Raw genomic sequence first — 12,892 nt, 5'->3', positions numbered from 1 at the left:
CCCAAAATAAACCTTTTACTGTAACCAGAGACTTTTAATTTGCCTGCAAGTGTCACGTGACAACAATTCTGAGCTCAGAGCCTTGAGGAGAGGCAGGAAGTAGAGGTTGTAAAAATGTCAATAGTTCAATATATATCATTTTCTTTCCACAATTGGTAACACTTGTGGACACTTGGAAAAATGTTGGACATGTAGATTCCATTGTTTGATCAACGAAATGATCAACGAAATTCAATTTTCTTTTTTATGATTCATGGCATGGCTTCTGTGTTATAGTGCACAACAGACCCGTTTGAGTTGCCTCCTCTTCCAGCCGTGGTGGTGCTGTTTCCATAGAGGTGCAGGACTTTTACATTGCAGTGAATAACGAGGCCACAGAGAGACGAATGTGACAGCTGACAACCGCTTGGTGTTCAGAGGGTTAACACAACTCGTCTCATCCTGAAACAACTCGTCTGCTTTTAGGGAGGATCGCCGTCCTCATGCTGCAGATTAGACATTTTAAAATGTCTGTAACTACCTCAGCACTGGTCCGGTTGTGTTGAGAAGAGAAAAGATGATACATCGCGTTGCTTATTTGTCCCAAAGGGTTCCTGCATTATTCATGAAACAACATGTTTTGTTGTTACACTCAGGTTACACTGAGCCTGAGGAATGTATACCTAAGTAGGCTACTGTATATAACTCACAGCAAGCTACTCGTAGCCAGTGATTATGTAAATCACCCTGCAGGGTTTTAATTATTTACTTATTGTCACATGCTATGTATGCTCTTTTCCCCCTGTGCTGTTCCCAGAGTCCATAGTGCAGACTACTACATGCAGGAGGCCAAGAGACTGAAGCACAAGGCCGACGCTTTGGTAAGATGTCGTCTCCCACAACTCTTTTTGCAGTCACTGAAAGACGGAGGTCACACACACACACACACCTACACCTCTGTCCTTGAGCACATAGAGTGGGCAACGAGGAGACGGACAAACAAACGGCAAGAAAATTATTTGATAACACGATGTTACCATCTACAGTCTAGACTTTAATTATGCGTCTGTGTGTGTGTGTGTGTGTGTGTGTGTGTCGTTGATCATGTGTGTGCTCTGCGAGTCTCTGAAGAATGAAAATCTATTTCACATCAAGTGGCGCACTGTATAATTTGTGTTATTTATTGCAGCATTTGTCTCCGGGGGAACATTGCATTCAAGGACTGATGATGTCTGCAAGATTATACAATATCAAAAGAATTATCTGATCCCCTCCCCGACAATGAAATGAGATTTATTTAACTTGTTATTTATCTTGTGTTTACGCCTTGTTTCCTCACATTTATCTGGGGATTTTGCATCTTAGCAGGAGATTATTCCAAGAGTGCGTCTGCCACAATGCTGTTAAGACGTTGCTTCTTCTGTCTTTGTCTTCTCTCTCTCTGTTTCTGTTTCTTTTTGGATTTTTCCTCATTGTCACATTTCGGCTTTCTCTCCGTCACTTATTGGTCCGTCACTCTTGTTTTTTTCGTTCTTCCTCTCTATCTGTAGATGGACAAATTTGGTAAAGCGGTGAACTACGCAGACGGCGCCCTCTCCTTCATAGAGTGTGGGAATGCGATGGAGCGAGATCCACTGGAGGCCAAGTCCCCGTATACCATGTACTCTGAGACTGTGGAGCTGATCAGGTACAGTAAGGAGGGACGGACAGAAAAGTCACATGAAGACTAAGATAGGTATATATACTGTATATATATACCTTTCTTAGTCTTCACTTCACTTATCAACAAGCATTACTTTTAGTTACTGTGAGGAACTTGTAACCTACAAAATACACGAGACCATCAGCGAGAAGATTGTCTGTCTATATAGTTATGCTTAAAGCTTGTCAAACCATGCACATAAATAAAGGCCAGCAAACAGAAGCACTTGAGACGTGATCTCTGGCTCTGTTCGTGAACCTAACATTGAGTATGCAGTGTGTGCGCACTGTCAGCAGTATGAGGACTTTGTGTACGAGAGAAATTAGTTTGTACTAGATTAGCAGGAAGTATAAACTTGAGCTTAATGGACATACTCAACCGCCCCAGCATGCATTGCTCCTCTTTAGACGAGGTTTGTTAAAAGGATTACGATGGCGAGGGATGTTGAGGTGAAGTTGAGACATTCATAAAGATTCTAGCAGTTCTTTTTTCAAAGATAATTCTCTGGAAATCAAAAAGGTGCTTTCACACTCTACTCAGATATGTAGCCATTGAATGCTGTATTTCCTTGATTCTTTCATAACGACCCACATAGATGAGTGGGTTCTTCCCATGTGCACTGCCACAGCACATTCCCTATAATTACACCTCTCTTATCAGCCCAACCTGTTGTAGATTTAGCCTATTAGCCGAAATAATATTCTGCGGTTGCATATGTTCACCTCTCTGCCCACAGAAAATGACTAATCAAAACCTGAGTCTTGGAATAACAACTAAAACCTGATTAGCATGAAGCCGTTGCTGTATTCAGAAACGTCAGGACTCTGCAGGATTGTATTTTATTGATGTCTAATCTTTGTTGTCTGAAGCATCACAGACCCGCGGAGCTGCTAATGAGCAGAGTTTAACGAGTGTTGCGTCGCAGGTCCTCTGCTGTTCTCCAGAGCTGCCGGTGTGGGAAGCCGCAAAGCGCGACTTTTAAGAGAGCAAAGTGAGAATAACAAACGACTGCTTCCTTTGAAGGCTGACAGCAGGGCGCTGTAGTGGGAGAGAGTCTTTTCACTGAAGGACTCAGGTTCAAGCCCTGCTTGTCTGCACTCATCCATCTTGTTGAAGTGTCCTTGAGCAAGACGCCGAGTCGCCACCAGCTGCGGGGGGCTGCTGATCTGTGACTCTGGCCTTTGACCTCCCGGAGGAGGGAGCAGCAGGAAGGGACAAGAATTTCCCCACAGAGATCGATGAAGGATAAAGGTGTCGGCGCTCTCACTTGATTCACCCGTCACCGCTGGATTTCATCTTGACCGATTAAACCAGCTGGCTGAGCAATCAGACCGGGTCACCGAGGGCGGGAGGCAGCAGCCGATCCCCACAGCATCTTTGAAATACCTAATCAGCCACCAAGGGATACATTCATCCTTCCACAGAGGCAGATGAAGCTGACCCGTAGCTCGTCTTGCCGAAGGGCACTTCAGCAGGGTGGATGCTGAAAGACGTGAATCTCTAATTGCCGTGTCACCGCTTTACATTCTTTGCGTTCAGAAAGAGCAGCTCCTCGAATGACTCTAACCTCGGTTTTCTAATTACGATGAACCATGAGGATGCATGTATTGACCGTCATTAACAGATGCAGCATGTTTACACTTCACCGCCATCGATCAGTGGACATGTGAGTGATGAGCGTCTCTACTCTGCAGGTACGCCATGAGGTTGAAGAACTTCACCAGCCATTCAGCCACCGTCGCTGAGAAGAAACTCGCCGTGTTGTGGTACGACAATTCTCTTTTTATGTGTGTGTGTGTGTGTGTGTGTGTGTGTGTGTGTGTGTGTGTGTGTGCAGGGTGAGTGCAGGGCCGTAGTCAGGATTTAAGAAATACTGAGGTCATGAGTTTCCCAATGCCAGGTTTCTAAATTGTTTCTTACCATTAAGATGTTTCTGGTTTTTAATTATGAGCCCGGCCAAACTGCTACGTGAAGCTACCTGTTACGCTCTGTTTGAGAAGCTTCACCCGCAAGAAAAGGTGGAAGAGATTCTCATGCTGCTGTCTGACATCAGCAGACAAAAACGGAACAAATTGATCAGCGTCAGTAGTTGTATGACGGGACCTGAAACAATTAGGAAACATGAACACAAGCTGCCAACAACGTGTCATCAGCGAGTAAAGCAGGACTTAGATGTCAGGTCAGGATCTGACAGTCACAGAGATGCTGTAGGCTGACTGTAGTTCACAGTACACCGGTCACCTGACAGCAACAACGATGACACAATCCTGCAGAAACAGAGACAGAAGGCTCTGTGATTGTTATTATAGTTTTTTTCCATTTTATTTATTTGATGTGATATTTCAAATGACTTCACAAAGAGTTGGACTTTGATTTGATCACATATTAGTCTTGTACGTTTCTCACACTCTTTGTTTCACTCAAGTTCCCCCTAATCCGGGCGGACGTGCGGCGCCGTGTTTGAAGTGCATGTTTGTGCGGATGACATGAAGATGATACTGAGGACGGAGCTTTAAAGGGGATTCATCTGCCTTCTCTAATGGGTTTGTTTCCATAGTAACCGCTGTCTGTCTCTGCTGTATCTGAGGATGTTCCATTTGAAGAAAGACCACGCTGTCAAGTACTCGCGGTCGCTCATGGAGTACTTCAAGGTAGCACGCACACACACACACATTTGGACATGGACTTTATTTCCTCTCGCTCTCATTTTCTCCCTCTGCGGTTGAAAAACATGAAAAGCCAATTACAATCCCTCCAATACATTTCATATTCATTTTCATGGTGCCCGTGCATTCATTTTGCATGACGTTATTAAAATCCATTCTTTCTCTTTGATATTAACGTATTAATTAGCTCCATCAGTCATCACAGTGGATTGTTGGGGTTTAATGTGCTTGTTTTGATTAATTGCGTTTGGTTTAATTAATTACTGAGGATGTCATTATCACAGTGCTGCATTTGCATTGATGGGATTGGATTCCTGGGACGGGACTGACTGGGGGTTTAGCTGTGTATGTGTGCACAGGCTGTGTACATACAGCACGTGCTGACAGACAGAGAAGAGGAAGAAACACTGAAAGCAGTCTGAGCGCTTCATTTCAAAAGAGTCCAACCGGATCTGTAACTATATGACACATTCATGTGTTAACATTACATACTGTTAATGTGCAATGTGTGGTTGTATTATCATAACATTCATAATTAAGGGTTTGTTGTATCACTGATGAAATGAAGGGATCACAGTCTGTGTTTATGGATAGATATCACTCACTCTGCACTTTAACTTACTGTATCAGTTATACAAAGAAGTCAGCTGATGCAAACAGCCTTTTGGATAACTCTGGCACCGTCACAGCAATGTTAACCAACGGGTGCCGACCCCGTTAGACCAATACATAAAGAGGTAAATAGAGAAAGACTTTTGGCATTTGTGAAAGATTTGCTTTATTGCTCAGAGCTGGAGGAGAAGATTGATGGCACCGTCCTAGCTGTCTGCTTAATATGAAGCGACAGCCAGCCGGCCGTTTGCATAGCCGAGAATACAGACTAGAGAAGGGGAATGTGTTATCCTGGCTCTGATTGATTTACCTTCAGATGATACATTTCTCCTTCTTCCATCTCTAGTCTTCCTCTCATGTATCTACTAAAGCTGTTACTGTAAGCCATAAAAAAAAAAAACACGTTTTAATACATTTGTCTTTCTGTGACCCAGAATTCAGCCAAGAGTTCCCACCAAGCACCCTCTCCCTGGAGGATCAATGGGAAGTGAGTACACACACACACACACACACACACACACACACACACACACACACACACCTACACACACACACACACCTACACACACACACACACGTGTGCAATCTTACCCCTCCCCTTCATTCACACAGATAATTGAGAATTTATAATGCACCGGAGCTCTGCTGCAAAATACCATGGAGCCCCTGACAGCCACTTGCTCAAACAAACCCCTCAGGAAGCAAATAAAGGGATTGATTTGTTGTAGATGTGAGGAGCAGAAGACTGGAGGGGCCGCCGAGAAGGAGTGATGGAGGGAGTGATGATGGATGGATGGAGGAGGAGAGGGGTGAAGGAGCTGTGGATGCGAAGCTAATGAGTTTGGACAGCTCTGATGCTGCACAACAGCAAGACGAGCTCAGTGTGTGTGTGTGTGTGTGTGTGTGTGTGCGCCTGTATGTGTGTGGTGAGTGTGAATCAGGCACAAGTTGTTGGGTCGGCGAGGGTCAAGGCCACATCACAGACATTACATCACTGCCAGAGCCACACACCCAGCTGAGCAGGGCAGGGGAGCAGTTTGTACTAGCATGACTGATGTTACTATACAGTGTATACCAAAGTAACACACACACACACACACACACACACACATTTAATACTTCTTACAGCCTTTTGGACTGAAATGATCACTGCTTGGAGAAGCCAAAACAACAGTTTGTCTAATCTCCACTATCATTGATGTGCAGCGGTATTAACAACAACACGCCATATCATCGTTAGGGCTGTGTAAAATAGTTCAAGCTTCATTCATAACGCTGACATTTCAATTCTAAATCACCATTCAAATGCTGCACAACTTTCTTTTTTTTCCCGGCATGTCTATTCTGCTTAAATGCAGTATTTCTGCACAGTTGCAGATATATTACCAGGCTACACTAATATTATTATTGCTATACTATTCGTAGAATTAGATTCCACTGGTGGCTGCGTAATTCACGGGTCAATTTACGAGTCGGGTGGATTTGGGTAAGCCTACTAGCAAATATCACAGGTCAGAACATTATCAATGGTTCTGGTGGTTGATAAACACATGTTATTGTGGGTCAGGTTGTGCCGATTGTCCCTCATGGGTTGGGTGGGTGCGAGTATTAAAAAATCCTGACCCACGCATCACTCCATAACATCGATTTAGACTCATTGGATCCAAACATTTCTTTATCTAAGGAAATATTCCGCTTCAATCTACATTCTACCGCTGTCGTTGCGGTGATGTTAAACTGGTGTAAACATTTTCAAACCTGTTTGATTTGACGGCAAATGTCGGAGTGGACCAGTACAACAGCTTTGACCACTTGGTGCTTCACTTGACTCAGCAGCCACTCTATCAAAACTTAGAGGAGCAGCTTGTCCAGCTTGTGTAAGAATAGCTGGTCCACCTTAATGGTCAGTCCACCTTAAGTGAGCCTGGGCTGAAGTTTGAGGGAAAACCCCCTCAACTGTAATTGCTTTGGTTCGGTTGGCTCATTTACTGTCTTGGTTCAGCAGACAGTAAACAGACTGTAAGCAGGCAGCTTCAGTAGAACTGTAAAAACCCACTGTACACTACCTGCCCAGCACCAAACAGCAGACATTATATATATTTGAACATTGCCTGGAGGAGCTGTATGTGAGAACGTAAATGTCTGAATAATTCAGACCGGACATTAAACAGACTTTACCCTGCCAGCTCTCTAGCACAAAGTCTGAGTGATGTCCTATTTCAGCCCATGTGTGAATAGAGCAGGTCATTCACAGCGAGCGAGTGGGTAAGTTGATAATGTGTCTATCATGGGGCTCGCACAAAACCGTAAGAAACAAACGTTCAAGGGTGAAGGAAATGTCTGACAGGGGAGATGACGACATTTGGGAGCTTCTGTCCTTAAGGGCTGACAGGGGAACCGTCAGACTAATCCAAGGAGACGAGATGCAGCTGTTTAAGACACAATTACAAACTGGACATGTCAGAGATGTACCACTGTGAGTTCACATTAACCTTACATTCATCTGGTGGCTGAAAGGATGACACAAAAGAAGGCTAATGTGTAAATAAGCAAGTGTTTGTGAACACATTAGTCATAACAACTTTATAAGGTGATAATATCTCCGTCTTGAGTTCCATTGCTCCCAAGTGGCCAAAACAAAATCCATAAATGCAGCTTTAATACCATCTTCTTTTATAAACTTGTTACTTTCTGTCACAAGTATAGAGCTTGTTGTCCCGATGGCGTGTTTAACTTTCCATTTTCTTCTGTCCTTGTCCTTGTTCTGATAACTGTTTTGTTGTTGTTTCCCACTCCACCCCTCATCTCTTACCCTGAGCCACTTCAAAATAAAGCTTCTCCTGCTTTGTGCGACAGCAGTCGAGCCGTTTTTAGCAGTCTTATCTTTAGGAAATAGAAAACTAATAAAGACAGTATTCAGCAGACACGTCCTTGACGCCAGTAAGTCTGTTTGGAAAACATGTAACAAGCGAAACTCTCGGCTGACACACTTTCCTCTTTGTATGTTATCAAGTCACTCAAAAGCCCTTCCAGCATACAGAAGCTCCCTGTTTAATTCTCTTGGTGTTACTGGGACTCACTGCCTCTCTTTACAGGGTTAACGGGACCCCGTCCCCCCTCTCACTCAGCCCCTCCCCGGCTGGCAGCGGAGGGGCGGGAGGAGGATCCGGAGGAGCCCCGGGCTCGTCGGGAAGCGTGGCCATCCCTCAACGGATTCATCACATGGCTGCCAGTCACGTTAACATCACCAACAACATCCTGCGGAGCTATGAACACTGGGAGACGGCTGATAGACTGGCCACTGATAGCCAAGGTAGGACTACAGACGACTGAACATGTGCTCTGGAGGTTTGACTTTACACCCACGTGACAGCAGGCGATTAGAAGAGAAGATGTAAAGGCTTTTATGACTGGCTGTTTGCTCAGTCACACACAGGAGCAGGAGGACGATTTAAGTCACACCACCAGGGAAATGAAAAGAACAAGTGACTGTTTGAAAGATAAAACTACACATCGGATCGGATAACATTATTTTTGATCAATGACATTTCAATACATTTATATCTATTAATTCATTTGTTACATTTTGCTCTACAAAGTAAGGAGAGCAATGTTTCGGTCAAGTCTGACGTTGCCTTACACATAAAGAAATGATGCTCTCAGTGAGGCATACAGCTCATTAGTTGAATACTGGTGTTGGTTCGGTACTCGGTAGGCCCAGGTATCGGTATCAGGACTGACCAGTAAGCAGTCTAGTGAAAGGAAGGATCATTCATACATAACAACAATCAAAGAATATGCCTACATTTACTAATCAGAGATCACATGAGGTAGCACTATCAGAGCGCGACATATAATATGAATTTTGGGGAGGAGGAACATACAACAGCTGTTTGTGGCTAACGTCGCTCTCTCTCGTACCAAGATTCACGACCACGAAAATCAAGCATGATATGAAACCGTGTCTCTCTGTCTATTTATCTCTGCGTTTCTATAGATACATGAAGTTTAAACAGGAGGATCAATGAGCAAAATAATAACAGCGCGTGATTCCACGATCACTCAACTATGGGCAAGACTCGACCAATTAGATTCGACTATGTAAATTCTTAGTCGAGCACACACACACACACACACACACTGCAGAAATAGACATTGAATAGTCCCTGTTCATCCAGCTTCACTAGTCTTACAGATAGTTTCTATCAGAATCATTTCCACACTGTAAACCTTGTATCCCTCCTTCACCTAAACAAAGAGCACATACTTGACCCGCTCAGTTGTCCAATCACTGTATATGTGGTTCCACTGGATGAACCAACAGCACTCATTTACAGTCTCACTGGTATGAGGCTCAGCGGTTCGTTCCAGCGTCCCAGAACCGCCCTCCTCTTTACCTGCACCCACACACACACTCACCACAGCCCTCCATCATGGCTGCTTCTGTCTATGACATCACTGTGGAATCAAATTTGTCTCAAAATGGTCACAAATGTTTATTACATGATCTGCAAATGATGTGTGCGTTATTTTGGGTAGTCGTCAGTGACTGTTCCAATCTACACACAAATCCCAATCAATTTGAACTTGTGTAAAACGAATGCCACCTGAATCAGTATTAATGTTTTATGTGCAGGTTTTCAACTTCAGCTTCCAAAATCTCATAACTTTCTCCTTTGAAAAGCTTCCTGTGTATACAAAGTCTAAAATATTTGTGATATATTTTTATATTTATTTACAGATTGTTAAATGTGTGCGCACGGATCAGGTTACGTGTGGAGTTCTGAGAGTATTTTCACGGTCTCCAGCTCACACAGATCCACAAATCCATGCAGGTGGAAAACATCTGGGACATCTGGGCTTTCAGTGTAATGCATATTATGTGACCATTTTGAGACTAATTTCACTCCACACCACGCGCTAACATCATGCTAGCCAACAACAAACAGCAGACATCATGTCACGCTAACAAGCATGTTGCTATCACTGGCAGCATCCCACGAAACAACAGCCAACCCATCATCCTCAGCATGCTAACAGCACGTCAAGCTAACTGTCATGCTGCCTGAGCCCCCAAATAAACCAAACAACAAAGTGTTAAGCCAGCTAACATTTTAACAATTGTTTGTAATTCATTTGATTTTGCCTAAGCCACTAACTAAAGCTCAAGATTTAAAGTGAGGGTTGAATTTTTATAATAAAAGTATTTTCACTTCTTTTCATTCGTCACATTAATGCTCCTCCAAAAACAAAAAAAAAGTCATTTTATTTTTCTTTATTTGATATGGACGATGTGATTTAACATTGGCTGCGTTTTCACCAAGAAGTTGCTGGTCATTTTAGTCCCGGAACTACTTTTTGAGAAATTAAAAGGTCCCTTCAGCTCACTGATGTCTGCGTTTCCGTGGCGCTCTAAAGACCTGCAGAGATGAGGCACATTAGTCCGCTGACGTTTGTAAAGAACACGACACGGGACGAGAGCTGCTGCTGCTCCTGGAGGTAAACACACTGTAGTTCAGTGCAGCCGCCTGTTCCATCTAAAGAAAACACATTGTCACACTGCGACGACATGTACTGCTGCGTAGTGTTCACTGATGCATGTTGTAATGAGTTAAATGCTGACGAGGGAAATGAAACTGTCTCCACAATCAGCGACGGTCGTCCCTGCAGACCCCGCCCCTAAAACTCCTTTTAAAAACGTAAAATCTCCCCGGAACTTAATTTAGATCCTGGTCCCTGCGGTCGAAACGCAACGAGTTCCTCAGAGGGTCCTAGTCCCGGGAGTAAGGGACTATAGTTCCAATACAGAGCTCACTTTCAACTCTCGTCCCCCGTTAGGCTTTTACATGTAGAGTGTAATTAAAACATAAAGCTTTTCACTATCATAAACCCGCAATACACTACAAAACATCGGTGGAAAGTGTTATAAACCAATACTTGAGATGTGTCGAGGTGTGGATGTGTGACTTTGCCTCTCGATGTCCACAGCACAATCAGATCAAATCAACACCTTGCTGTACTCATGTTTCATTTCAGCATTGGGGACCCTCAGTAACTGTGTCTCTCCCCCACCTCCCCTAGAGTTCTTCCAGGAGCTGGACTCGGTGATGGAGCCGTTGAGTCAGCAGAGCAGCATGACGGAGCTGGTCCGATACATCAGGCAGGGACTGCACTGGCTCCGCTTAGAGGCTCACCTGCTGTAAGGACTGGAGCCCAGCCAAAAATAATAAAACAAATAGAGAGAGGAAGAAAGACATTTGCCTGGGAGCTAGAACTGGGATAACAAGTGAGATGAGACTCGTGGCGATGCTTCGGTTCCCACTGGGATCCTTCAAATGACCCGACACCACCCGCAGTAGTGTAACGGCACAGACTGGGTGGATTAATTGGGCTGAAATTCACCTGAACAGTAATTAAGTTTGGGAATTTCCGCTGTGAATCACAGAATACAAAGTAGCACATTAAACGTTTGGCTGATGCTGCTTCTTTTTGGAGCAACTGTATCTCCGCGCAGGTAGCTTCAATTCCTTAAGGGGCAATAGATGTTGTAAACCTTCCTGTGTCCCTGAATAGAAATAATAATAAGCAGTAAAAAGTATTTTTACAAAGACGGGATCATTTTCAAAAAAAAGCTATGTGAGCAGCTGATGTGATTTAGGAGGCTGGAGGTAAGGAGCTCAACAGAGGCTCATCTGCTGCAGCGGCAGCCTCGAAACGTGTCTGTGATTGGGACCAGAGCGAAAGCCTCGGGCTGATATCGATCCAAGTGGAGCACCGGTCCAATCCATTAGATGAGCAGCACTAGTGAAGGAAAGAGGCCCAGCTTTAACCTCTAGAGCTGAATTGATGGAGGCCAACGTTAGTCCTCTGCTTTCTGTAGGTCTGTGACACAAATGTTTTTAAAGTTTGAAATACATCTATCCTGAGTATCAGGACTGTCTCACTTTGTCCAGCGGCCATCGAGCGACTCACATGTGATCTGGATCGGTGGGTTGTTAAAGTAGAAGCACTTAAGATGCACAGCCTCTGTGATAACCCCAACATTAAGCTAGCGAGACCGAGGATTACAAGACCTGGTCAAGCTGCCGTACGGGGAGTTCCCGGCTCAGCAGAACAAGTAGTCAACTCACTGGTCCTACAAATGAGGGCTTTCCTCCATCAAATAAAGAGCATTTGTCTGGTTCTTCTCTCACTGGTTATGGGCTTTTTGTGAAATTCCACACAGTTCTATTTCCCATAGTAACCCACCCACTGAGGTGTCAAACACTTACAAGGGGAAAAAACTACAAGACTCCTAATTAAGCCCCACCCACGTGCAGATGGAGTTAAGGGGGGGGGGATCTCACACTCGCATTTTCTGTCAACAGAAACCTGTGTCACTTTGTACATCTCTCTGAGGTCAGATCACCTGCCGGATGTCTTGTAGTCGTTTCCCAAACGTGTGTCGTGTTGTGTCGTTCGTGTGCATACGTGTACAGCTGGTTGTCAAGTCTATAAATCCTTACCTGACAGGACAATACAGATGTTTGTGTACCATAATGTACAAACTGTGACTCCTGGAAACACTGTTTGTTTTTGTTTTGTGAGTGATTCGATGTGAATGAATGAGGAAGTGAAACAAAAAAAAAAAAAAAATATATATATATATTATAATTATTTTTTTTTTTTTTTTTTTTTGTGTGTGTGTGTGTGTGTGAGAGACTGATAGAGTGTATGATTGTGTATCCATGCACAGGCTATGGCTGCATTTACACAGTGCCATACATGATCATATTTTTAACCCTTTGTGGCACTTTAAAAAAACAAAAACAAAAGGAGTTTCTATTTGGCTTCTCCTGTTTTCACATGTGCCATAAAGATTTAAAATCTGGATGTGTGTCCATGGTCTCTATAAATCCAGCACATCAAGCATGAGTTTGTTTTAAGTTTTGGA

General features: G+C 43.8%; 1 protein-coding gene across 1 annotated transcript in view; it reads left to right on the top strand.

Annotated features, from left to right (window-relative positions):
- Positions 1–12,567, top strand: part of aff2 (AF4/FMR2 family, member 2) — a 30,510-nt gene extending 17,943 nt beyond the window's left edge. Inside the window, exons 11-17 of the mRNA XM_031858170.1 lie at positions 797–860; positions 1,530–1,666; positions 3,376–3,447; positions 4,239–4,332; positions 5,394–5,446; positions 8,055–8,272; positions 11,041–12,567. Of these exons, the coding sequence (XP_031714030.1) occupies positions 797–860; positions 1,530–1,666; positions 3,376–3,447; positions 4,239–4,332; positions 5,394–5,446; positions 8,055–8,272; positions 11,041–11,162 (760 nt within the window). The 3' untranslated portion in view covers positions 11,163–12,567. The remainder of the gene's footprint in view (positions 1–796; positions 861–1,529; positions 1,667–3,375; positions 3,448–4,238; positions 4,333–5,393; positions 5,447–8,054; positions 8,273–11,040) is intronic.
- Positions 12,568–12,892: the final 325 nt, after the last annotated feature.

The sequence above is a fragment of the Anarrhichthys ocellatus genome, unplaced genomic scaffold (genome assembly GCF_004355925.1).
Source record: "Anarrhichthys ocellatus isolate YVR2014 unplaced genomic scaffold, GSC_Weel_1.0 scaffold19, whole genome shotgun sequence".
Classification (NCBI taxonomy): domain Eukaryota; kingdom Metazoa; phylum Chordata; class Actinopteri; order Perciformes; family Anarhichadidae; genus Anarrhichthys; species Anarrhichthys ocellatus.
The sequence above is the reverse complement of the archived record's forward strand: the minus strand, read 5'-3'. Positions and strand labels throughout refer to the sequence as shown.